This window comes from Bactrocera dorsalis, chromosome 1 (assembly GCF_023373825.1).
Source record: "Bactrocera dorsalis isolate Fly_Bdor chromosome 1, ASM2337382v1, whole genome shotgun sequence".
In the NCBI taxonomy this organism is placed as follows: Eukaryota; Metazoa; Arthropoda; class Insecta; order Diptera; family Tephritidae; genus Bactrocera; species Bactrocera dorsalis.
The window spans coordinates 20907053-20935050 of NC_064303.1; the positions used below are offsets into that span (position 1 = coordinate 20907053).

A 27998-nucleotide genomic window follows, 5' to 3' on the forward strand; every position below is an offset into this window, starting at 1 on the left:
ACGATTTTTCAGTTGCCTTTGTATATATTTATATGTAGATATGTATATATAAACATATATTTATATGCCCATGTGGATTCGCAAGTTGCGTGCACGGCAAGTTAAATAGTTTTTTGTTGTCTTTACCGCAATCACAAAATTTAATTCTTACCGTTAAGCTGTTCAATTACTTTGCATATTGAGGCAAAGCTGTTTTTGTATACACGTATTGTTGCTGTGTTAGTGCAATGAAATCGTAAACGCATGCGCAACATTTTGGCTCGAAGCGTAGAAACATTTGGCACAACCATAAACCACAAACTTGCCTCTGTGTCAACAGCAACAACAAGAACAACAACTATACTTCTACGCCTGTTAGCCGTCTGGTGATATTGCAAGGTAATTGACCCAATTTGTGTTTGGCAGTGTTTTATGCTTTTTATCTGGCTTTACTTGCTTAGCTTTGTGTGTCGATTTTATTTTGTTTTTGGTTTGATTTTGTTTGCCATTGTGTTTCCAACTGTTCGTGGGACAATAAGCATTACGTGTATACGTATTATGTTTTATGACTGTATTTTTTGTATTTTTCAAGATTTTTATACGCAGCAGCAGATAAAAAACTAAAAAGATTCACAAAAAAATCAAATAACCAAAACAAGCTTGAAAATTCTGCTTCGAAGATCTTAGCCATTTCCTGTTGTTTATTACATAAAAGTTAGTGATTTCGGCAGTATCTGTTTTCAGTTATATATAGTGTGATAACGCTATGTTCAGTATTGTTGTTTATTGAAAGTGAAAGCTGTCGGTGAATTTGTGAATCTAGAAAAATCGATTATCTCTTACGCTTTAAGTTCAACCATCAGCCATCAAAGCCAACTAAGTTTCTTTTCGAACTCGAGGCAAGTCTCCGCCAAATTGATTATCGCGAGAGTGATCAAATGTTTAATTTATGATTTAAATTACCGATGTTTGTATACATACATAAGACGAAGTATTGGCTTCTTCCACAATATCTTTATAGCTTTATGGCCTGGCTACAACATAGCATAGTGCAGTAATTAATTAAATCTTTTTTAAGCAATTCTAAGAAAACTTATAATTTTTTAACGCAAAAAAAAAATAAAAACAAAAGCAAGCTCACGTTAGCTTCCACGTTGGCAGAAATATAATCGTCTTAAAAATCGTTGAAAGAATGAATACTGTGATGAGCGAATATTTGGTAACATGGTTAAACCCTAAAGCTTGTATCGATGGAGTAATGGTTTTACAGTTTAATGCTTGTTGTCTGCTGCAACCATTTGCACGGATACGGTTGATGTTGACTTATGGATCCAAAAGTTCATGAAACGTTTGCATGTATGGCTCACCATTTTAAAAATAAATACTGTTAATTTGAGATGCTATAATTCCCTTCATACAAAGAATTCGAAGAAATTTTGATCGGATGGCGGTTCTAAGGAATAGGAAGTTTCTTGGGGAGCAAAAGACGTGAGCGAAATTTCAGGTCGATATCTTTACACTGAGGGACTAGTTCGCGTACATACAGAATGATCATTTACATATATATCCGAAGCTTATTTTTTTGGGTATTACAGACTTCTTGGCCCTGTTTAGGATATAAAAAGTCTTATTCTTCTTTATTGGCGTACACCGCTTAGGCGATTATAGCCGGGTTAATAAGGGCGCTCCAGTCGTTCCTTCTTTTCGCTACGTGGCGCCAATTGGATATTCCAAGCGAAGACTGGTCCTTCTCCACTTGGCCCTTCCAAAGGAGTGGAGGTCTTCTTCTTCTGTACTTCCGTACTGCGTAGAAGAACTTGTCAAATATCTCCCTTCCGCTTTTTATTCAATGCTTTACAAAAAGTGTTAGGCAGGAACAAGTGGTAATCACTTGGCGCTATGTTCGGGCTATATGGTGGATGCGATAATACTTCCCATCCGCGCTCCCGTAGCTTCTGACGAGTGATCAACGAAGTGTATGGTCTGGCGTTGTTCTGGTGGAACAGTACTCCCATCCTGTTGGCCAATTCTGAACGCTTCTGGTCGATCGGCTGCTTCAAGCGCTCCAGTTGTTCGCAGTAGGTGGTAGAATTAAGCCTTTGGTCATATGGGAACAGCTCATAGTGGAGGATTCCCTTCCAATCCCACCAAACACATAGCAAAACCTTCCTGACCGTCAATCCCGGCTTGGCCACTGTTTGGGACGATTCACCGGCCTTCGCCAACGACCGTTTTCGCTTAATTTTGTCGTATGTGAACCATTTTTCGTCGCCAGTCACCATCCGCTTCAAAAATGGGTCGAGTTCGTTCCGTTTAAGTAGCATATCGCAAGCGTTGATTCGGTCCAGAAGGACTGTCAAATCATGCGGCACCCAAACATCAAGATTCATTTTGTTTTTGTGTATCCAGCCTACTGCAGATACTTTAAAATGGTTTGGTGTGACTAACTCTCATCTTCTGGGCGATGTCACATGACGGTTTAACTCGATTTTTCCATAATTTGATCGGTATTCGTCCTCACAGGTCTTCCGCCGGCTGGCTTATCCATGGTGTCGTTTTCACACACTCTGAATCGTCGAAACCATTCCTCCGCAATTCAAAGTGATAAAGTACCACCCTCCAAAACACCATTAATGCCACGGAACGTTTCTCCAGCGGATTTGCCTTTAACGAAGAAAAACTTATAGTGATGAATTGCAAAAGACAAAATTTTTGTTATTGAAACTATATTAACGATATCTACTTAAAACCGTTTATTGAGCTAATTTCTGATAAAAATAATACTGATTAAAACGGGATGCTTGCAATTGTAAGCTACATTTGTACATATATGTACATGTACTCGTAGTATGTACGTTCATATGTATGATAGGTCTTTATAAACAATTTAAAACTGTTTGGTCTTAGCCTCAATACCACTTGCAGATGAAAATGTTATCGCAATTACCGTGCAATTTATTTAATACCTCTGCAAATCATACAATAATGCTTAGTTATTGCTGTACATTACTCTTTAACGTAACCTTTACACCTCAGCACTTTTTAGATCTTTCATTCCTACAAATATGTTTGTATGTGCTATACAAGTTTTAGTCATACAAAAGTTACCACAATGTTAGTTGTTGTTTTTTGAAGCTTCGAGCTGTTCAGATACCGTACAAATTTTAGTGAATATAAGATAAAGTAAATAAAAAACATTTTTGCAGTTGTTTTGTCGTATTTTGACCGTTTAAAAGCAAGCTAATCACTGCGGTGGGCCAAAATTCGATTTTTCTTTTAGCTTGTTGTTGTTTTGTATGAGCATGGAAACATCCAGAAAATGTGCTTTATAAGTGACAATGACAAGCGTATAGTAAATAAACATATAAAAGTGCATAGCTTAATAGCCAAAAGTCTGCAAAAAACACGTTCGTTGTATTTACTCATCATGTTCACAGTAAAGCAATGCACATTTAAGAATGGGGGAAAGAAATGGTTTTCATAAATAAATGCAATCAAATTAAAACAAACTAGTTTTCGGATTTTTGATAAAGACTAATTCCTACATACAGTAACAGACAAAGAAACCCTGACAGTTAGAAAAATTTACGTTTTATTAAATATCTTAGAAAGTGTTTATTGCTTGGCCAAAATTTGTAATATACTATTGAAATGATTATATCATCTAATAAAAACAATAAGTTCTTAGCTTCCACGTTTCTGTCCAATAAAAGTTATATCTTAAATTGCGATAATGTAAAAAAACAAAGGAACTTTTTTTTTTTTAATTTGAAATAATGCTACATTCAAAAAAAAAAACAATAATTTTTGATTAGCTATGCATCCAACTTTATCGAAAATTATTTTTTATGACAGCTATTTATGAGGGCTATAAGCACGCCACGAAACTCAGAGAGAATCCTTTCCTACACTACAACTTGCAGGGGGAAATGTTATACCTGAACTTAGCTCTTCCTTACTTGTTTGTTATTCTCATACGTCTTGCATAGAATGAAATAGAATCTGGTTTTCTATTACTTTTATCAATTTTTTACAAATTTATGCCAAGAACTTAGAACAGCCACTCTTTTGCTCGGTTTGCTTTTATATAGGGTGATTTTTTAAGAGCTTGATAACTTTTTAAAAAAAAAAACGCATAAAATTTGCAAAATCTCATCGGTTCTTTATTGAAACGTTAGATTGGTTCATGACATTTACTTTTGAAGATAATTTCATTTAAATGTTGACCGCGGCTGCGTCTTAGGTGGTCCATTCGGAAAATCCAATTTTGGGCAACTTTTTCGAGCATTTCGGCCGGAATAGCCCGAATTTCTTCGAAATGTTGTCTTCCAAAGCTGGAATAGTTGCTGGCTTATTTCTGTAGACTTTAGACTTGACGTAGCCCCACAAAAAATAGTCTAAAGGCGTTAAATCGCATGATCTTGGTGGCCAACTTACGGGTCCATTTCTTGAGATGAATTGTTGTCCGAAGTTTTCCCTCAAAATGGCCATAGAATCGCGAGCTGTGTGGCATGTAGCGCCATCTTGTTGAAACCACATGTCAACCAAGTTCAGTTCTTCCATTTTTGGCAACAAAAAGTTTGTTAGCATCGAACGATAGCGATCGCCATTCACCGTAACGTTGCGTCCAACAGCATCTTTGAAAAAATACGGTCCAATGATTCCACCAGCGTACAAACCACACCAAACGGTGCATTTTTCGGGATGCATGGGCAGTTCTTGAACGGCTTCTGGTTGCTCTTCACCCCAAATGCGGCAATTTTGCTTATTTACGTAGCCATTCAACCAGAAATGAGCCTCATCGCTGAACAAAATTTGTCCGAAAAAAAAAAAAACCGAACACTGATTTTGGTAATAAAATTCAATGATTTGCAAGCGTTGCTCGTTAGTAAGTCTATTCATGATGAAATGTCAAAGCATACTGAGCATCTTTCTCTTTGACACCATGTCTGAAATCCCACGTGATCTGTCAAATACTAATGCATGAAAATCCTAACCTCAAAAAAATCACCCGTTATATTGTAAGGACACAATTTTCTGATCTATATGAGAGAGTGGGAAAACGCGGCATGTTATCCTTTGATTGTTTGGCTGCTTTGGGTAATTCTCTTTTATTTCCTCTAATATTTCAATTAATGTAGTTTTTTTGGCCAATAATTTAGTCGCTAGTGACATGCTCGTAAAAAAGTTGTCAGTCGTGACACTTCTTCCACAGCCTGTGTATCGACAAATTTCAGAACAACGTATTCGCTAAAAAGTATTAATGATGGCCGTTGTTCATCTTTCCTTGTCCCATATTCCGAAACCAATACAAATTTATTTGTTCGGATGCGTTTGTTTCTTTCAGTCCGTTTGTCAAAACGATAAATCGTAGAATTTGCTTGAACTTATCAAAGGACGTAGTTCTACTGAAAAACTCAAAACTCCACTTGTCTGACCATATATAACTTAGTTTAAAATTTTTGCTTCATGGGCTCCATGAGCATATGAAATACAATTAAAAGCACGTACGTATTTGCGGCAGTGTAGTTGTCAAATTATATTCTAAAATTAATATAATATAATCATTTGTGATCAACGAGAATGCACTGACAACATTATTTACCATAAGATCGTTTTGCGTAGCCTGTTGGTTCCGGCACACCCTTGAAAATACACGTAGATGTTAGCCTTCCGGGAATGCCGAATTCGTCAAATTTCGTCCACACAGTATCATCTACAGCTGTTTCAGTCTCTTGAGAGGTTTTTGCAGTTTCTTCATCTGAACCATTTAGCGCTCTACACCTTTTCCTGAGCACATTGGTGACATCTTCATTTGCATCATTGGTCATCTCTTCATTGCTCTCTTCAGCGTCAGATGTCTCACTTGGAATATGATCCGATCCATCTTCAGAAGTTAGTTCTCACCTCGTTGCATTTGATTCTATATCGAAACACTCTACACCTATCTTTCTTACCTTTTCTAAAAGTTCTCTTCTGTTGGACCATTCTTTTATGAACTTAGGGCGCGAAAGAAATCAACTGAACAATGTATAGGAACGACTGGAAGTGCGAAAAGCAGGCCTAAAGGGAATAAAGCACATGATCAGGCCTGACATAAAGACTCGAATAATAAGTACGAATAACAATAACTTTAGTTATTGAACATGTTATCATGTGATTCTAATCTAGTCAAAATGACTGCTTTTCGGCAATATATGTAGGTATAACATATGGGGTATTCCATACCAAATCGATCACTTTTGAACCCAACCCCTTTAGATTTTGCTGAAACTTATCCATCCTTTTCTACCTTTTGAAAAACATTTTTGAGAATTTTTTCAAAATTTGTGTCCAACTTCAAAAAAGTTATGAATTTTTCAAAAAAATTGCTTTTTTATTTTCAAATAGCCATAACTTTTGTAGAAATTGACTTTAAAACCTTTGTTAAACCCATTTATTTCAAAAAATTGCCTTACTGACAAGGTACAGTCCTTACTTCATTTACAAGCTTTCACTAAAAACGGTTGTTTATTTACTTATGATTATATGTATAAATAAATATATCCGATTTATATAAATTGACCTTTCCTCTAATTACTCTGTTGTTGTACGTACTTGTACGCACGTTGTTTTTGTTATATGCACTTCCCTTTTTCGCATTATCATCCAATGATATTCTTATTCAAATACATATTTATACGTTGTTAGCTGATAATCAGCTTATGAATAAGATATTTAATAAATTTTCCACTTTGATTGTATTTAGATTTGTTTACGTATGTATTCGCTCATTTTGAAGTGTCAGAGATTTATACATTTCCTCAAAAAAACTCACACTTATAATTTACCAATTATTCTTATTTAAAATCTGCTTAATTTGTAAGTTTGTTAATATAATGTTAAATAAAGGTTTAGAATTGCAAATTTCATAAACTCACTGCTTTACATACGTAACTATGAAATGGTTGAAGGAATTCGCATCCAATGGTGTATGAAAAATGTAATAAATTGTTCCAAAACTCTCCTAGTGTTGGCATACGGTGTTTGTGAGGTCAAAAACACTTTCAAAAATGCCGACAAGAAGACAAATGACTTTGTAGATTCCACAGCAAAAACAACTAATTTAGTGAAACAGTTGAAGAACTGAAAATGATAATGTAAAAGAAGTGTTGATACTGGCATTTAAGTGAAATATGCTGTATGTAATTATTTTAGGGTTTCTAAGCTGGGGTGGTGTGCCAGCGAAGTTAGTTCCCGAATCGGCATAAAAATCTGAAATCGATTGAATAAAGTGAAAAACTGTCGGACAAATTCAAAAATATTACCAAAGGTTTGAAATGCATTTATTTCTTTTATTTTTATACTAGTCCTAACACACCAATCCTTCATTAAGTTTTAGTGCAATATTCGAAAATTTGGAAAAAATTATAAGGAAATGTTTTACTTAATTTCAATAACACTTAAAAATTGCCAGAAAATGAATCATGTTCAAATAGAAGATTCTTAAAAAATTTTTTGAACACTACAAGCAAGTTTCTGTTTCGAGTATGACTACGAATTGAGGAGGTAGTAAAAAACACAGTTGGTAATTACTCATGCAAATAACAATCTGACGGATTGGATAAAATTAGTTAATAAACAGATGTGTTGCTATCATATGACGCATGCAAAGGTTTGGCTTGTTCTTTGCACATCTAAACATAAAAATGTACATATAAACATATGTAATTACGTTCATACAACAATAACTAAGCATTAAGAATAGTTTATATATAATATATATGCAACTAAACATGTAATAATTTATGAATTTCAAAATTTTCAGGCATTTTGTAATGGAACAATTTGTAAAGTTATAAAGGCCAAACAAGTTTTAGAAAGCTTGGGAGCGTTAAAAATTCTGATTCAGACCGCTATAAATTTTAACACAATTTTCTGTGCTTACGATTTAAACCACATTAAATTTATTGACTTTGTGTTAGATATGTAAATCAAAATTAAAAAAAAAACAAAAAAAACTTCTTTTAGTAACTATGGGTTCAGTTTGTATGGAAGCTATATGCTACAGTAATCCGATCTGAACAATTTTTTCGGAGATTATATTATTACCTTAAGCAGTAATCCATGTCAAATTTCGTGAAGATACCACGTCAAATGCGAAAGTTTCCCATGCAAGCATTTGATTCCGATCATTCGGTTTGTATGGCAGCTATATGCTATAGTTAACCGATCTGAACAATTTCTTCGCAGATTACACTGTTGCTATAGAAAACAATCTTCACCGAATTTCGTGAGTATATCTTGTCAAATGTGAAAGTTTTCCATACAAGAACTTGTTTTCGAACGTTCAGTTTGTATGGCAGCTATATGTTATAGTGGTCCGATATCGGCAGTTCCGACAAATGAGCAGCCTCAAGAAGAGAGAATGACGTTTGCAAAATTTCAAAACGATATCTTAAAAACTGAGGGACTAGTTCGTATATAGAACCTCCGTCTCACTAACTTACATAAGTATTATACTTTGAAATTAGTAAAATGTCATTATTTAAAAAAAAATGGGGGAACACAATTTTCACTGTTATCTATTATAGTGTGGGATTATGTCTATGAACCCACAATCCTCCTTTCAATGTATAGAACCCGGCAATCCGTTAGGACTATCCAGCTTACTTTCCTGTAATGGTGAATTAAACTATGCTTACGAAGGAATAGTCAGGGTTTAGGACTTTGAAACACTCAACATTTCTTTAATTTTTTTCTTTAATTATATTCAGTTTAAGCTTTAGAGCTTTGTGAAAATTAAATTATATACTAGTATAGTGTTCAAACTGTCCTAAGAAGATAGTTTACGCAGATCTCGAAATGTCGAACTTGTTGATTGATATCTTAGTTTCTCGGAGATAGTCATTGAGGTATTTTGCCGTGGTGATAGATTTGATTTCCAGTTAGTGTTTCTTTGACAAGCACCATCAAATACCATATACTACTTGTATATTCTTACCGACTAAGGCTAGGTTTGAGTTGCACGGCGCTTACGTTGATTTCGTCGCAAACACTCTATCATCAATTCTATGTATATCTCTGAGGTCTTGAGGAGTGTGGGTCGAAAACCAAAACGGTATCAATTTTGTTTCGGACAGCAAATTTGTTATCTTAAAAGAAATTCTTCTGTGGTTTTTTCCAATCACTCTCCGATTTTTGGGAAACACGAATTGTTTTCCAGATGTTTTCCACTGTCTGACGAGGGCAATTACTTTTCACAGCGTGTTAATTTAACAAGAAGCCAATAAAAAATATTTTTTCCTCATATCCATCTGTTCAATGATCAGAATATACCTGACCAGTGAACTGCCTATTTATACAATTAAGTACATCTGACCGAGTACTTAGATCAATAAGATGTAAGTTCAATTGGTATCATAGAATTGTAAATTACTACTTCCAATAACTGTCTATCAAATAACTTGCTATCGTGCATTTAAATTGATTTCGCGTATCATTGTCGTCGTCATAGCAATTATCATATTCCATGCGTCAGTGGCACCAAGTCCGACGTCTTTTCGGAGAGATAAAAGAATCGTTTTACATAAGTAAAAAGTGAAATTCCTCAAATTACTAATGATTATGTGGAAAAATATTCAGAAGATTTCTTATGAAATATATACATAATTTGTTACAATCTCTTCAAAATGTTTACAGAAATCAATAAGTCCAAGCAACTACATTATATATAACACATACATACATAAGTACGTATGTAATATACAATACAAATCATGAGCCCTACAAGTATATCTCAATATATGGTTCGTTCCAAAATATTCATGTTTAGTTCCATAAATGCGCTCATATTTAGAGTCTACGCACGCATCGCTATTCTGTATGCTAACTTGGTCCTCCAAGTAGGTTAAATACCTCTGTATGTTACTTGTTTTCTTTGTTGTGTCTGCTATTTTTCTTTACTCTGTTAAGTACTGCTTTTGTTTGATTCACTTGATTTAAGTACTGCGTGCTTCGAAGTTCAAGGTCAGCTCGTCAGTTCCACATAAAACATGTTGACCACTTTTAACTATATGTATATGTATACCTGTATATACATATGTATGTATTGAATGTGGTTTGAAGTGTAGGCTCTTTAGACTCTTGGAGCTGTCAATGACTGGTCTAAAGTTTTTAATGTGAACGCCCATATGTACTGACATGTAGTTAGTTTTGTATGCAGCGTTTTTGTTGACAAGTCATATACATGAGGGTATCTTTCTTTATGTTTAATTATGTATTCGATTTTTAAATTTTTTATAAGACATTTTTTATTTATTTTAATAATTTTCCATTTTTTTATTTATTTTAATCATTTTCCACGATGTACCCACAATAAATTCTTTACTCGCATAAAGAAACTTGATACTAATAAGTAAGGATGGGCTAAGTTCGGTTATAACCGAACATTTTATACTCTTGCAACTTGCAGGGATAAATCCTGGGAAACACTTTCAGATGTTGGCAAAACTTGAAAGTATCACCGTGATTTCATCCATACTTTCTGTATTTTGCTAAGATTTTTTCCACATTGACCCTAGATGCGCTAGGTAGGTTGAATTTTATATTTTTGGATTAGAAATAAAAGGAAATTTTAATTATCGAAAACCGCTTTATTGTTTTTAAAAATATTCTCCCTTAAAATATATTACACTTAACATTCGTTCGAAAGTGAATCGGAAGTTCGAAAATATTCTTCTTCTTTATTGGCGTAGACAGCGAGCGGCGAGTTCACAAGAGCCGCCAATCGTTCTTCCTTTTCGCTGTTTGGCGCCAATAGAGGAGTTCAAGTCTAGCCAAGTCATTCTCCACCTGGTCTTTCTTTTCCTCTGCTTAACCCGGCGGGTACAGCGTCGAATACTTTCAGAGCTGAAGTGTGTTTGTCCATTTGGACAACATGACCTATCCAGCATAGACGCTGTCTTTTAATTCGCTGAACTATGTCAATGTCGTCGTATATCTCATACTGCTTATCGTTCAAAGGAATGCGATATTCTACCGCAGCGCGATAGAAAGTCACTTTGTCTGAATCCTCGTTTGGTATCGAACAGCTCGCAGGGGTCCTTCTCAATATTCTACCATATTCAGCAGCACCTTTTCGTCCTGGCAAACCCGCTTTGAAATCGACGAGGAGTGGTGTGTGTCGATCCTAGTTTTCACGTGTCTTTTCCAAGATTTGCCGCATGGTGAATATCTGATCAGTTGTTTATTTTCCAGGCCTGATAAGATCCAATCAGTTTGTTGAATGTGGACTTTAATCTTTTGTACAATACACTCGATATAACCTGATGCATGTTCCTTGTCAGTTCTTCCCCACCGTGTTTGAGTAGCTCGGCTGGCATTCCATCGATCTCTTAGTTGTTCTTTAGACGAGTAATTGGTAATCGAACGTCCTGATGATCGGGCAATGTAGTGTCTGCTCCATCGTCATCGATTGGGGAATCGGGTTCACAATCTCCTGCTGTTATGCTTTCTCTGCCATTCAGCAGACTGAAGAAGTATTCCCTCCATAATTTCAGTATGCTGTGTGCATCATTCACTAGATCACCTCTAGGAGTTCTACAAGAGTATACCCCATTCTTAAAATCTTTTGTTAGTCGCCGCATCTTTTCGTAGAATTTTCGAGCATTAGCCCTGTCTAACCTTCCTTGTGTTTGTTGGTGTGGGTTTTTTTTCTGTACAGAGGCGGGTGCGAATCTTGGCTGGTACAAGATATTGGTCCTAGTCAATGTCCTCAGACCTCGGAGCGTACGCACGTCTAAAACACTGGAGACATGTTTTCTGTCTATCACAACATGATTGATCAGGTTGGTGGCTTTTCGATTCGGAGACAGCTAGGTAGTTTGATGAATTTTTTACTGTTGGAATCTAGTACCACAGATAACCTTATTTCGGGCACCGGCGAAGTCGATCAGTCTCAACCAATTTGGGGATGTTTCCTCGTGGAGGCTGAATTTACCGACCGTTGTACTAAAGATACCATCTCTGCCCACCCTGGCGTTAAAATCATCAAGCACGATTTTGACATCGTGGCGAGAGCAACTCTCTTAGGTGCGTTCCAAGCTCTTATAGAAGACGTATTTGGTCACATCGTCCTTCTATTCTATTAGGACATGGACTCAAATCAGCTAAATGTGGATACCGATATTTTCGTTCAAAATCAAATCAAAGTCAAATTTGTTCCCGTTATATAACTTGCTTCTTGATTTCCTACTGGAAAATGAAAAAATCAAAATGTATTTCGATTTCGTCCACTTTTGCACTGTGACATGGGAATATGATAAGAATGCTATGAACTAAATGTAGTCGAAATCAGTAGGTCGGGTTCCGAGATATGTGATTTCACCAAAAAGTGGGAGGTGCCACTTCCATCGTCCATTTTTCACACCGGCTTCCATAAAGCCGTCTCATACCATCTTGGAGGTGGACTTAATGTCTCTCGCTATTCAGCAAACTCTAATGAGCGCTCCTGGAAAGCGTGAATCGTTACACACATTGAAGGCTATTCCAGAAATTGACTTTAAAAACCGTTTCGAGGATTGGAAAAAACGTTGGCACTAATGTATGGGGACCAATGGGGATTACTTTGAGGGGAAAAAAATAAATTTTGAAGAATAAATTAAAAATTTTAAAATATTGAAAAATGTCTTACTATTTTTTAGTCGACTTTTAGTTGATACAAGCAACCGTTAGGTGAGCAAAACTATTATACTCTGTGACAACTGTGGCAAGTGTATAAAAGCCGTACGAATATAATTATAGACTGAATAGATAAGTCAAAATTAAGTTTAAAAATCATTGCTATGTTTTTGTTATTGCCAAAGCTTAAATTTGATAGAACTTTATTCAAACATGAGAGAAGTTAATTATTAAAATTTTCACACGGTACTTTAATATACAAGGTATCGCGTGCAGCGAAGCTCTGTGGACTTCATGTATTATTTAAAATGCATTTTTTATAAAAAATTAAGTGTAATTTAGAAGCTTAGAATATTTTTTTACTAAATCATAAAAATATTAGCGCTCACGTTTTCCTATAGCATTAGGTACTATATAATTGGTGTGTTTTTTAGAAGTTCAGTGAGAATTGTTCCGATTTAAAAAAATAATATTTTTCCTTTTTATTGACTTCTTATGTCCTAAATATGTATGTAACCATCACTGACAAAAGTTGGATGGAAAAATGTTAGTTTGTCCCACAGAATTGGAAATTCAGAAATGTCGATTGTTTCAAAAGTTTGTTCCTTTGTTTTTTAAGGAGTTATATGCAGCTAGAAGGCCGAAAAAAGCGAATTTTCCAGAATTTTTTCTAAGAAAAATTTTAAACTTATTGATCCATAAATTTGTTAACATATTATTGTATCTTTTAAGACTTAGTATCAGAAAAATATTTATTTGAAAAGAAACTACAGCTGATCTCCGAAGCTCCTCTCAAAAAAGACGTTTTGCGGTGACCACTATATCTCTGAACTGAATCCTCTGAAATTAAAACAAAAAACAGATTTCGGTAAAGTAATGTTATTATCTACTAATTAATCGAAAGGGGTTAGCAAAATAAATTTGTTTAACAAAAGGCGGTTTAAAAAAATTAGGTTTTTGATCAAAATTTCGGCCTAATTACTAAAAATATATTTAGGAAGCTCATAATAAAATTGGGGACTAATCGACTTAGCCGTTTTCGAGTAAGATTGGTCAACGACTGTGAAAACAACATTTTGAGAAAAAGGCGTTTAAAGTTTGGAATGCACTTCCAAGCTCTCTGAAACGCCTTTGCGTGTAACTTCGGAAATATTCACCGGAACTATATGAAATTTTCTGTGTGTATTCTTAAATATACATACATTAAGAAAATAAAATATAAAAATCAATTTTTTGAAAATTCTAACTGTATATAACCCCTACTTAAATATATTGAACTGAAAAAAAGTAAATGAACACACACAATTATATTCTCGTTAATACTGAATATTTTTCACTAATAATGCAGCTAATAATGTAAAATACTTTAAACACTTTAAATATAAAGCAATTTTCAAATACATACTAATTTTAATATAAGCATAACGTTGTATACACTCGCATAACGTTTTCCGGCACATATTTTTGCTGTTAAAGTTTTGTTTTGGTTCAAAGTACGAAGTCAATGGCGTGCATTATTTGCACTTTAACGCTTATAATTACTTTATTGAGCGTATTTTATAATGTTAATAATTATAGACAGGTGTATAAAATATAAATGTTTATGGACATGTATTTATTAGGGTGGGTATTTTACACTAAATTAACGGATTTGTAGCGTAACTTCTAGAGAAAATGTGGTAGAGAAAACATATACTCAAAATATCTCATGTATTGACCAATAGCAGACACGCGACGGTGCATTATCGTGGTGAAAAACCAAAAGTTGTCGGCCCATAATTCTGGCCTCGTTTTACGAATAGCTTCGCGCAAACGACGCATAACACTCAAATAGTATTTTGGTTGACAGTTTGGCAGGTGGGAACGAATTCGGTGTGTACCACATCTCGATAATCGAAGAAAACTGTCAACATTACCTTAATTTGATGTGGGTTTTCGGCTCCGGCTCACCTGTGTCACGATATTCGATTTATCATCTGTTTATCATCGGGTCGTGAGCGTAGTTCCAAGACTCATCGCCTGTAATAATACTCTTCTATCTTCGTTGCTTCGATTGAACGACATATTTGTCAACATTAAGGTTCTCGCAACCGTGATTTAAATTCGTATTTTATTCCATTTGTTGCCAATCCACTTTGCCCCACGACTTCTTAGTTGTTGGATCTTCAGTACGTTGAATTTAGCCACTTTGAAAAATATGAAATATTCAATGATGGTGTACAGGGTCCTGCACTCGGAATGTAAAACCAAAAAACAAATCAATTGAAGCAACTGCTTCGCTCTCTCAAGTCTTACTGTTTGGTGGTTCGGTGTGAGATAATGGGCCTTTTGAAACTTGTAAGGCTTGTCCTTGAGCTCATTTTTCAATATGCGTCGGATGCTGCGGTCGGATATTTTCAGTTCTTTAGCCATTTGATTGGCACTTCGTCGTGGATTTCGCTCAAGTGGCTTCTTCACTTTCCGAACCATCTCACGTGACGTTCCAGTCTTTTGATGACCACCTCCATGGCGTTTGGCGATGCTACCGGTATCATTGTAACGAGTGATGGTGCGATAAACAAAAACTTTATTCACATTAAGGTGTTTGAGCTCACGAACAATAGCTGGCCGGCTAAATATAAAGCAGTCACACTATTACGTTTGAATTCCATCGCTGATCACTTTGTTTTGCGTTCAAAAATTTCGAAAAAATTGTTTCTAATTTCAAACCTCCATTTTAGAGACTTGTGACTGTATAACATTACAGAATCGCTCGGTAACAGGGGGTTGTGGATTAAAAATTATTAAAGTCTTTATTTGTCGGATATCACTCTGATGTATTAGTATACAATAAATAGTGGGCAAAACAGAGTAAAGCATAAAAAAATATGTAAAGTTCAGTATAAGTGATATATAAGTGTATATAATACTACATTCATGACTAAAGCTGAGCTTAAAACATTCCGACTACTCACCCAAAAAAGCTACAAAATCACATACACATTTTTATATGTACATACATATACGTTGTTCATCTGTCTTTCATATACATATGTATGTATATTATGTACATATACAAATGTATGTATATATAATTGTATATAAAAATTACTACTTAAAATTTTACTCCGTTTTGGTCATCACAAAATACTGAAGCATTAAAAGTTTTAGAATTATTGTTAACACAAAACAAGCTCATAACGGCCCATATATGTATGTCAAAGGGGATATGCTCAATAACAATCAATATTTTTGGTGCAAAATAATTTTAAATTTTTGGTTGTGTCATTTATTTTACGGAAAACGTGCTGAGAGTAGGTAATGAAATAGTGATCCACTAATATTAATGCTAATATATATGTACATATACGTATACACACATATTGTTTTTTTATTGCAACTATTACAATTTTTTTCAGTACCGTTACGAAATTTCATACCCTAAATAAAAAAAAAATACTTACGCTCTTACATTTCGAGACTTTAAATATGTACCAGTGCTATAAAATTTTCCATAGTACAACAGAACGTGAGTTTTTGAATCCTTTAAATTCCTACAGCTCAGAGGTATTTTATGCATCGCTTTGACTTTAGAATATTTTCTCAGATTGTTGCAGTGACAATAGTGCCCAGTGCAACATTTCATTGATTGACACCGAAGTTATAGATGGTATGTATTAAAAAATTCAGTATGTTTTGTGCCTATCGATGCGAAAATATGTATTCGAACTACACATTCCAACACGAATTAAATCGATTAAAGATCAGAATGAAATTATGTTATCGAAACTTTTAAATTGATGAAACAAGTTTATACTTTGCCTATGCAACTGTAGTATCATCAAATGCTGCACAGTGATATGTACAAACGTTTTCTTTCGTGAGGTTAATAAATGACAGTCACACTAATATGTGTCAATCAAATCCGTGATCATTGGACCAATTCTATCGAAACTTTTTGAAAACCCTTAAACTTAATCCATTGATAAATCCACCGACAACCTCATTAGCCAACCTGTATGCTTCTGTAACTACTGGAATTTGTTTGAATCTCCTTCCTAGTAGACATGCGATTTATTGGTTTGACCAGAAGCATTTGGGCTTACATTCTCTTGTGCACTCCAAGTTTTGTTCCGAACACAATGGATTGACGACCAAAATTGCTCAGAATCCATGAACTTAAAACTTACACTGCCGATTATTTGACCAGCAGATCTGCCCTCGGGAACGCTAAGCATAATAAATGTAAAGCTCCCCGTACTTCACCTGTTATATACATAACCGTTCGACTTCTTATCGCTAATGACCCAGGGTAAACACTCTGCCTTCTTGGTCTGGAAAGGAAATTCACTTTATTTCCATTCAGGACAGATTGAGAGATATTGAACCGGCATCTGGCGGCCCTCTCACCCCAACGAGCTAAACACTCTGTTTCGACAGTGAACCTTTCGCTTTTGCAAAAAGATTCTTTCCATTCTCCTCTAAGCAGGGAATTCCAATTGGAAATTCCTATCAAAGTTTAGGGGAAAATAAATTCTTTCGATACTATAAGGAGTATATTAATCAAAGATGACTACATGCTTAAAGGCTTATGACATTCCACATTCCGCAATTTCTTTAGAGAGTTTGGCGAAGATAGGGATCGATACTCCCAATGTTGCATATCCACACTTAATATCAATTGAATCAGAGTATATCGTATCAAGATTTTCAACTATGTTTTTAGTTCTTTATACTCTCGCAACAAAGTTGCTAATAAGAGAATATTATAGTTTTTCACATAACGGTTGTTTGTAAGTCCTAACTAAAATGCCGCCAGCACAGAAATCTCTTTTGTTAATCAGGTGACGAGTAGAGTGAAATCCGGATGTCTGTCTGTATGTGTCCGTCTGTCCGTCCGCCGTGCAAGCATTCTGTGAGTAAAATCTGCAGATATCTGATGAAACTTGGTACACCTTTATCCATTGCTCCATAAGGTCTAAAATTCGACTAAGCTAAAATCGGCCCACTGCCTTATGCCCACAAATGCGAAACCGAAAACCTATAAAATTGCATAGTAGATAAATAAAGATATTTAAGTGAAATTTAGCACTTTTGCATTAGGAGTAATATACTTGGACATAAATTGTTTTGGAAAAGTGGGCTAATGGACCCCTACTAAGTTTTTGCCTCTCTGGAAATACTATAGCTATGTCAACCAAACTCCTATATAGTCGTTTCCTTCAGGATTTCCATATACAGTTCAAAAATGGAAGAAACCCCTCGATAATAACCACGGCCTCTCACCATACGCTTCCATCTTAACCGTCTGTTTAACAAAAGAGTGAACACTTTCGCTTTTTCGGAAAAATAGCAGAGGAAGTTCTCTCAGACTTTTTTTAAAAATTGAAAAGGGAATTCGCCCAATTGGAACCAAACCATATCAGGACTTTCCACCGCGTTCAAAATTATATATATTCTTTTCTTAACACCCTGATGACATGCACTAAATATGGTGAAGATCGGTTCACTACATGCTTAAGGGCTCTTTTGACGTTCCATATGCTTTCCGCTGTTTTACATAGGAAGATGATGATAGCAAAGATATGAAATCTCGATTACTCCTCAATGTTGCAGAGTCCATATCATTTTACAAACTTTATCCCTTCCTTACTTGTTTATTTTAAACGATAATAAATATTAGTTTCTTTCATCTTGTTTTTTTGTTTACAGTAAGACACTCAACGCAGTCGACATACTTGACGAAATATTTCACTTGCATGACTTTTCTTTCGAAATGGAGTGATTCCTTGAGGACTTTTAATGCGGGAAACACAACACAATATAATATAATATAATTGTATGAAAGAAATCATAATTTGCTGGGAATATGAGTCGCCTACATGTAATTGTTCATCCTGTGAAAAAGGAATTACGTCGGGATAAATGCGGTTTCGATCACACACCAGCAGATGACTTCGTTAAATCACAAGTGAGTAAAATAAAACAATTGTTTAAAAGATTTTAATGTATAAATGTATTACATAACATATCCTAATTTCATTTGTTAAATTCTTAATCAGAGTTGATTTAGAAAGTCTCTTTTAAGAAAAAATATCAGGTAATTGCAGGACGTTTCACAAATAGTGCCGCCAAGGTATATATGTCATCCTAATGAGTTTCATCGGCTTTACGGCTTCCAGTTATTCAGTTCTGACTAGGCATCAAAATAATTCTAATACAAAAGTGGCTTGATTTTATTTTTAATGAGATCATATACCATACTCTGTCCTGACTAGCTTCGAACGTACTAATTCGCCTCTGCTATCGCAAAGGTACCATCTGATGGTACTTTGATGGCTGCCTATTAATCTTCAAAGACACAGTACTGGTCTGGCAGTAAGAAACAAGAGTTGGTTGGGAGGTCCCGACAGACGACTTCCAAGGTCCAAATACTTCGAGAGTAACCTTAGGAGAAGGTCGAGAGCACCTTAGGAGATGTAGGGTACGTCCGGGACTTTTTTCACCACTTCATTACGAAAGAGGCCTTATCTAAAACAGATGGTGTAGATGAGGGTAATGCACTGCATTACATGCTGACTGTCCACTGAAGTTTCGAAGAAATTCATCAGGTCCTGGGGAATTGGTGCAACAAATTTAATGCGAATATAATAGAAAGTTCGTCAAGAATATCTATGAAGGCCGTACTGCTCGCTTGCAGCTTCCACTAATGTCTATCACGTCAGTGGATTGGCCCCGTGGAAAGTGAGAATCAAAATCCCGTCCAGTTATAAACTTTCGATAAAAGAGTTTCAATGAAATCGTCTTCTTCTTCTTAATTGGCGTAGATGCCGCTTACGCAATTATAGCCGAGTTAACAACAGCAAAAAAGGGGTCTCTCATCCGAGGCTGGCTGTTACTATTCGCTGGGTTGTTTTTCTACGTGGCGGGTCCCAAACCCAGCGCACAACCCTATGTAGGGGATATTTCGTCTTCTCGCCTTCAAACGGATATTCTTAGGCTACCCAGAGGATACTTGGTCAAAGACCGGAAATCGTGAGTTGCTTGAGTCATATGTATAATAATCGTTTCTGACCACTGCCAAGTGAATGACGCTCAGAGAACTTTCCTTATTTGCGTGAACTACTACACATGACTCCATCCCCCAAACGTCTTGCACTTCTTTATTACCGACAAGTCTTGTTTTATACCGCGTCTTGTCACCGCTAGAGTGCCGCTTTTGTGGACTTTCCTAAACAGTCTTTCACTTGAATATCTGATCTGCCATAGTTGCAATATACAGAGGAGACAGAGGACATAAACTTCGAAGAAAGGATCTGCACGCAGTACTGAAACTAACCTAGGAATGACTTGTTTTAGTAGAAAACCTTCACTTCTGATCAAAAAGCTTCCTATCTATCAGTATTATTGGTAGCCAAAGGCCTATGGCTCTTTAACAAAGAGATACATTGTCTCAGTTCTCTCTAGCCTGATCGCTCTCCAGTCAAGAGTCGATATGGACGGATATACTATACATAGTTTCAGACTTCGGCTGTGTACCAGACATGAGTTCGTGAGCGAGTTTAATATGCACATTCGATATCGTCTGGTGTTTTGCTCACTTTCAATCGTCTTTCATTCTAGCGACCGCTTCCTTACAAAGGGATGCCGATCGTTCGTCGGCGCATTTAACGATTTCCTAGAAAGTAGTTTTTTTCTGAAAATAATGTGATCTGGTATTAAAAATTAATGAAATTGGTTTATTAGTTCCACTACGCCTGAATACATATTTATTTATATTTTATTACAAAACTTGGGCTTACAGTTGTGTACTAATTGTCGATGAATTTCCTTTCATCCAGTTTTCCAGTGAAATGCAATTTTCGTTTGGTTTATTTAGTAGGAAATTAAAAGTTGGAACGAAGAGTTTCTTTCAATGACGAATAAGTTATCATTTGCATTTGTTATTCAAAAATCCCACTTGGTCGAGGTCACAAATGTTGGGAAAATGTTACCAATATTTTGTCTTCAATGTGTACTCGTACAAGTATTTTCAAGGTTATTGCCACACTTTAGTTAAAAATTTCAAAGTCGAGTCGAGTGTCAACACATATGTTGAAAGTCTCAAGCTATGGAAAGCAACGAGTACGTAAGCCCTACGAAGAAGAACAACAAAACCACGCCCTTTCGCAGCTGGTCAATATTTTCCTGTGATATCATATTTTATTCAAATGAAAAATGCAATGCATCCAACTTGCCGCGACACAGTGTTCTGCCAAAGAGGTGTTGAAATCGAGAAAGGCCATGGGCTACTTGCCTATCTGCTTTGTTTGCTTCAATTAGGGTCATTGTACAGGTTGATTTTTTAATTGCTTTAGAACTTTTTAAAAAAAAAAAACGCATAAAATTTGCAAAATCTCATCGGTTCTTTATTTGAAACGTTAGATTGGTTCATGACATTTACTTTTTGAAGATAATTTCATTTAAATGTTGACCGCGGCTGCGTCTTAGGTGGTCCATTCGGAAAGTCCAATTTTGGGCAACTTTTTCGAGCATTTCGGCCGGAATAGCCCGAATTTCTTCGGAAATGTTGTCTTCCAAAGCTGGAATAGTTGCTGGCTTATTTCTGTAGACTTTAGACTTGACGTAGCCCCACAAAAAATAGTCTAAAGGCGTTAAATCGCATGATCTTGGTGGCCAACTTACGGGTCCATTTCTTGAGATGAATTGTTGTCCGAAGTTTTCCCTCAAAATGGACATAGAATCGCGAGCTGTGTGGCATGTAGCGCCATCTTGTTGAAACCACATGTCAACCAAGTTCAGTTCTTCCATTTTTGGCAACAAAAAGTTTGTTAGCATCGAACGATAGCGATCGCCATTCACCGTAACGTTGCGTCCAACAGCATCTTTGAAAAAATACGGTCCAATGATTCCACCAGCGTACAAACCACACCAAACAGTGCATTTTTCGGGATGCATGGGCAGTTCTTGAACGGCTTCTGGTTGCTCTTCACCCCAAATGCGGCAATTTTGCTTATTTACGTAGCCATTCAACCAGAAATGAGCCTCATCGCTGAACAAAATTTGTCGATAAACACATTTCGAACCGAACACTGATTTTGGTAATAAAATTCAATGATTTGCAAGCGTTGCTCGTTAGTAAGTCTATTCATGATGAAATGTCAAAGCATACTGAGCATCTTTCTCTTTGAACACCTGTCTGAAATCCCACGTCAAATACTAATGCATGAAAATCCTAACCTCAAAAAAATCACCCGTTTACAACACAAAAAACTAAATGGCTGCCAGTGGCACGGAAATCTAACGGTGTATGTATGCATGTGTTAGTTGAAAGTATTGAAAGGACGACAGATTGTTCAAAACTGGCAGTAGAGGTCTCAGTTTCAGCAAGTTCAAATTTTCTATGGTGGCTACAGAGCAACTGGCTCACCTTGAGAATGGTCACAGCAGGTTCAGCTCGATTTCGTATGGTAGCAACGCCTTACATTTCCGCTACTACTTAGAAACAAAAACAAAACGCAACCATAGACGCGACCACCATTTGTCGCTTGACCGCTTTCTTAGTTAAATAGCCATTAATAATGTAGCACAAATTACCCACCTACATACATCCTTTACTTAGTATGGTTATCCGTAGGAGTGTTCGCCCTAACTGTACAATGCTTTTTATTTTATTTAAATTTATTATTTTTAACTTTTTCTTTTGTTTGCTTCTTATTTATTTATTCCCTACAGTGGCAGAATTGCACCAAAAGCGTTGTGTATTTAATTTATCGTTGGCTTATTGCGTTGTTCTTCACCGCCGTCGTCATAGATTCGATGCTCGAAAAGGAGGAGGGTTCATCGACTAACTTTTGGCTGTATTTTATTTACCTGACCAATTGGGGTGTAATGCTTTGTATGCTTACGAATCTATTGGGCGCCATTTTGGTCACCACATGGCATTTTCATCCAGAGTATGCGGGTTAGTAATACTTATACACATATAACCAAACATGGGTCTACACTTACTTACATTTATTGGGTGGTCGAAAAAGTCTTTTCGTATTTCTAATCAAATTTCAACTTATTTTTTTTTATATTTATATTAATAAATGCACAAATATGTACCATTTGGCGACCACTTTTTGCCATTTTTCCGCTATAGATATTATTCTATCACTGTAAATCGAAATTACGAAATTTTCAGTTTTTTTTCTCAGTCCAAGTTTTAAGTTAAGGTTTTAACTATAACATGTATTTTTCAATTTAGATGATCCTGTAAGGAATTTTTTTTTCCGAGAAGTCATCAGAAATTGCGTCGCAATTGACGAGTTTAAAATAATTTTTTTTCCAAATATTTCAGAATTTCTCAGTTTTTGAGACATCAATGTAAAATTTTTTCACAAGTCTTTTACTCTCTACGAAGTTTCTCATTTGTCAGAACCGTGGTTACCGGTTCATTATAACATATAGCTGCCATACAAACTGACCGATCAAAATCAAGTACTTGTATGGGAAAATTTTTTATTTGACAAGATATCTTCACGAAATTCGACATAGATTATTTTAAATCGCTAAGATCATATTGTTCAGATCAGATCGCTATAGCCCATAGCTGCTGTAGAAACTGGCCGATCAAAATTGAAACACAAATATTTTATATCTATTTTGATTTGAATGTAATAACTTTTTATTTTCTTTCTTTCAGATAACCTGTTAAATATGGAGTCGCTAACTAGTCCATTCGTCATCTACTGGGGCATGCATATTATATCTTTAGTCCTTTCAATAGTGATAACCGTCATCTATTGGAGTGTACTCTATGATGGTAAATAATCAAATATTATATTCAGCCTTTTATTTCATAAGCGAATGAAAAATAACAATAGCTAAAATATCAAGGTTGGACAATATATTAAGTTTCGTAGCAAAATTTGTCAATAGGATTATCACATTCCTTCTACAGAATTCAAAAAATAACTCAAAACACTAAACATATCGTGTACGCAGTTACTTATGTAGACGGCAATGAGACGCTTGGTCTTAAATGAAGCAGTTGGAACTATTTTCTTGACAGTCGGGATTTCTATGCTACAACAACAAAAGACAGGGACAAGATTTTAAATGGAAGTGGTTCCCAATAACTTTCTGAAATACTCCTACATTGCCACTATTGAAAGTCGGTCGGAGGTGGGGGAGAAATCAATAATAGTTTTCACTACGTGGGCTGCTATATATATTTGTGGCCTAATAATGAAAATAGGAATATTAATCAACGAAAATGGTTTTATTGTTTTTCAAAATATTCTCGATCAAGATTTATACACTTTTTCATGCGCTCAAACCAATTTTCGAAGCACTTTTTCCACTCCGATTGAGACAAGTCCAAAACATGGTTTTTGAATGCTTCAACAGCATCTTCTGGCGACGAATATCGTTGACCACGCATTATTTTCTTGATGTGTGGGAATAAAAAGAAGTCATGTCAGGGCTGTACGGCGGATGACCCATCAATTCGACGTTTTGGCCGGTTAAAAAGGCGCTGAGTTGAGCCGATGTGTAAGAGCTCGCATTGTCATGGTGCATAATGATTCGTCTTCTCTTCTTCGCTTTTCGAATTTCTCCGAAGACTTCAGGCAAACAAATGGTGGTGTACCACTCAGAATTGACCGTCCTACGTTGCTCAAGCGGAACAGTCGCCACATGACCACTTTTGCCCAAGAAACAGGCAACCATTCGCTTCGAAGTGCTTCTTCCACGAACAACTTTCGTTGGATTTGGCTCGTCTTGGAAGATCCACACGGTCGATTGCTGTTTTGTTTCGGGCTCATACGCATAGATCCATGATTCGTCACCTGTGACGATCTTATAAACGTCTTTTGAAGCACCGCGATCGTATTTTTTCAGCATTTCTTTACACCAATCCACACCAGCCTTTTTTTGAGCAATTGTAAAATTGTGCGGGATCCGACGAGAACAAACCTTTTTGACGGCCAGGTGTTCATGCAATATCGAATGTATGCTGGTGGGAGAAATGCATAGGCATGCCTCTATCTGAAGGTATGTTACATGACGGCCTTGCATTATCAGTTCACGTACGGTATCGATGTTTTCTGGGACAACGGCTGTTTTTGGACGACCTTCACGGAACTCGTCTTTGAGCGAGCGTCGGCCACGATTGAATTCGTTGTACCAGTTTTTCACAGTGCTATAGGATGGTGCTTCATAGCCATACAAAGATTTAGTTCATAGTTTTAGTAATCCACGTCGAAAGTTGTGAAAAATGATCGCACGAAAATGTTCACGAGTTAATTCCATTTCTTGGCCGAGATGAATTTTTTAATTCCCTGTAAATAAAACAATTCACGATTAAATGACAAAACGTTCTGAGTGATGTTATGCTAAAAAATGTCAAACTTTCCAATGGAAATGTCAGATTGCACCTGGCAACACTTAGTGTTGCCTAGTCCAGAAATATATATAGCAGCCCTCGTAAATTTAGTCAACAACGCCTCGTGAGATCGCTGTAACACGAACGCAATTGCATACTGCATATCCTAGCGGTTACAGCTGAACCGTTTCGTATTTGATAATTGTTGAGTTCACACTTGGCCTAATCTATCCATTGTTCCATGCCGAAATTACCGGTCTAAGTTTTATGCAAAAATACCTAAATTCAATATATCAACCTTAAAAACTGTAAACTCTCTCTTTCTAACAAATTGTTTAATTCTTACGTGTCTGCATTTCCAGCTGCTGAGAGCTCATTAAACGCCACGAACGTGCTGACACATGCCTGCAATTCGATTTTTATGTTCATCGATTTGCTGATTGTGGCGCACCCGTTGCGGCTACTGCACATGTTTCTACCAGCGTTATTTGGTATCATATTTGCAATATTCTCCGTCATATATCAGACATGTGGCGGCAAGAACAGGTATTGATATTTCAATTTGTCATTTTCACAAACACATTTTATTGAATACTTTCATTTACTTATAGAAGGGGCAAACCGTACATTTATCACGTGATTGATTGGCGTGAACCGTTAAATGCCACGCTTGTGGTTCTTGGCGTGCTTCTGCTTACCTGCTGCATCTACTTGATACTCTTCACCATCTACAAGCTGCGCACGCTGCTCTACAGACGCATAAATAATGCCTCATACTACTTTCCAACAACAACGCCGCACACTGGCGGTGCCGAGAAGTCCGCAAATGGCACTTTGCCGAAAACAGTTAAAGGCACGGGCATCCAGCATTCGCCTTCCGGTATTTCCATGGTGTTCGGTAACTTCAACACGCCCACTGGCTATCATAACGAAGCGTTCACGAGTAGCACCGAGAAGTTGGAGCGGTATTAAGCAATTATTGCGGGGAGCTTACAGGGAAACAATGTGTAGTTCAAATTAAAATTGTAGGATTAATGAATATTATTTGTATATATACAGTGGCTCCATCGCATAATCGGACAGAAGTTTATCTAATGTTAATGTGCTCCAAACATAAAGATAAAAAAGCAGAATGTATTTTTTTTTTGCTTTGATTTACCCTTCATAATACTGTCTCTCTCATCAATAAAAAAAACAGTTATCCTTTACGATAACTGTAAATTTGAGTAGCAAAACATAAATATCTCAATTTTTTGCACTCAACGAATAATCGGACAAACCAAAATAGCAATGCTAAATGTGCCGTTATTTTGTAAATGCGCACTTTACAATCACATTTTTTGGTCTTATTTAGTCATAAATGTTATTTAGTCGCAGAAGAGTTTAGAATTTTGTAAATTATTTTTAAAATGGCTCCAAACGGCAAGCAAACTTCGCTCGAAATAAGGCAACTAATAGTGAAATTGAATGGTGAAGGTAAAACCGTCCGAGAAATCGCTGAATTGGTAGGAAGAAGCAAATCCACGGTCCATGATGTGATCAAGAGGTTCCATCATGAGTTCAGATTGGCTAATAGAAGCAGAGAAGGTCAAGGCAAGATATTATCTGTTCGAGAAGAGCGTTCTATAGTAAATGAAGTCGCAAAAGATCCTTTCAAAACGGCAAAAGAACTTAAAATTTCTTTAAAAAATCGTTGTGGTAAAGATGTCTGCCTAAATACTATTCGTAATACGTTACACAAATACGATTACCATGGTAGAATTGCAAGAAAAAAACCTTTCATTAGCCATCAAAATAAAAATAAAAGGCTCAAATATGCTAAGGAGTATTTATTAAAATCAGAAGACTTTTGGAATCAGGTAGTTTCACATTATTTCATCTCAAAATACATTTATTTTGATAGTTTTCCCTGTTTTCAGGTTTTATTCACTGATGAAAGCAAATTTAACTTGCATGGATCAGATGGCAAAATGTTTGTGTGGCGTAAACCAAATGCCGAATTTGCTCATAAAAATACAAAAGCCACTGTGAAGCACGGAGGGGGCTCTGTCATGGTTTGGGGATGCATGTCAAGTGCTGGAGTAGGCAATTTGCATTTTATTGATGGTAAAATGGACAAATTTGGCTATCTTAATATTTTGAAACAAAATGTTAAGCAAAGTGCGGAGAAGTTGGGTATCGCGAACCAGTTTGCTTTTTATCAAGACAACGACCCCAAGCACACATCGGGCGTTGCAAAGCTTTGGTTGATACACAACTGCCCTAAACTAATACAAACACCACCGCAGAGCCCTGACCTTAATGTAATCGAGCATTTGTGGGAGGAATTAGCTAGAAGAGTGTATCAGAAAAAGTTTAACACATTAGGTGAGCTAAAGGAGGCCTTATTGCAGGCTTGGAATTCCATAGAGCCGGAGGTGTGTCAAAACTTGGTAAAATCTGTTCCACAGCGCTTACAGGCTGTTCTGGATAACAAGGGTTATGCAACCAAGTATTGACTCCTTTTGTTTTATATATTAAGTAGCTCTATTTTGTTTTGTCCGATTATTCGTTGAGCATAAAAAATTGAATTGTTTTAGTTTTTTTATTTAAATTGACAGCTTATATTTAAAAAAGTTACCTTTCTTTATCACTAAAGCAGACGATAATATGAAGTGTAAATAAAAGCAAAAAACAACACATTCTGCTTTTTTATTTTAATGTTTGGAGGACATTTATGTTAGAAAAACTCTTGTCCGATTATGCGATGGAGCCACTGTATGTATGTATAGTAGTTTGCATGCGTGTTTAAAGTGTAATGATTAACACCTCATTTTTCGTGACTAATGTACAAAATAAGTTTAAAAACATTTATTGTTTCACTTTTATCTGCATTTAGTAAATTAATATTGAAAAGTACGTTTTTCAGCATGTTTAAGAATAGACGTAGCATTAGTTAAGAAATCTCGAACTGGTTGTGCGTATACCTTTAAAAAAATGTCAAATATAAAATATAAAATATACAATA

The 27998-nt window shown here is 36.0% G+C and overlaps 1 protein-coding gene across 1 annotated transcript; it reads left to right on the forward strand.

The window, feature by feature from the left end:
• The first annotated feature begins 12 nt into the window (after nucleotides 1–12).
• Nucleotides 13–27996, forward strand: LOC105225689 (protein rolling stone). Its single transcript, XM_049462020.1, has 6 exons — nucleotides 13–378; nucleotides 18331–18589; nucleotides 22354–22582; nucleotides 23309–23428; nucleotides 25354–25537; nucleotides 25603–27996. Exons 2-6 carry the CDS (start codon nucleotides 18488–18490, stop codon nucleotides 25961–25963), a joined length of 996 nt encoding a protein of 331 aa, XP_049317977.1. The 5' UTR covers nucleotides 13–378; nucleotides 18331–18487; the 3' UTR covers nucleotides 25964–27996.
• The last annotated feature ends 2 nt before the right edge of the window (nucleotides 27997–27998 follow it).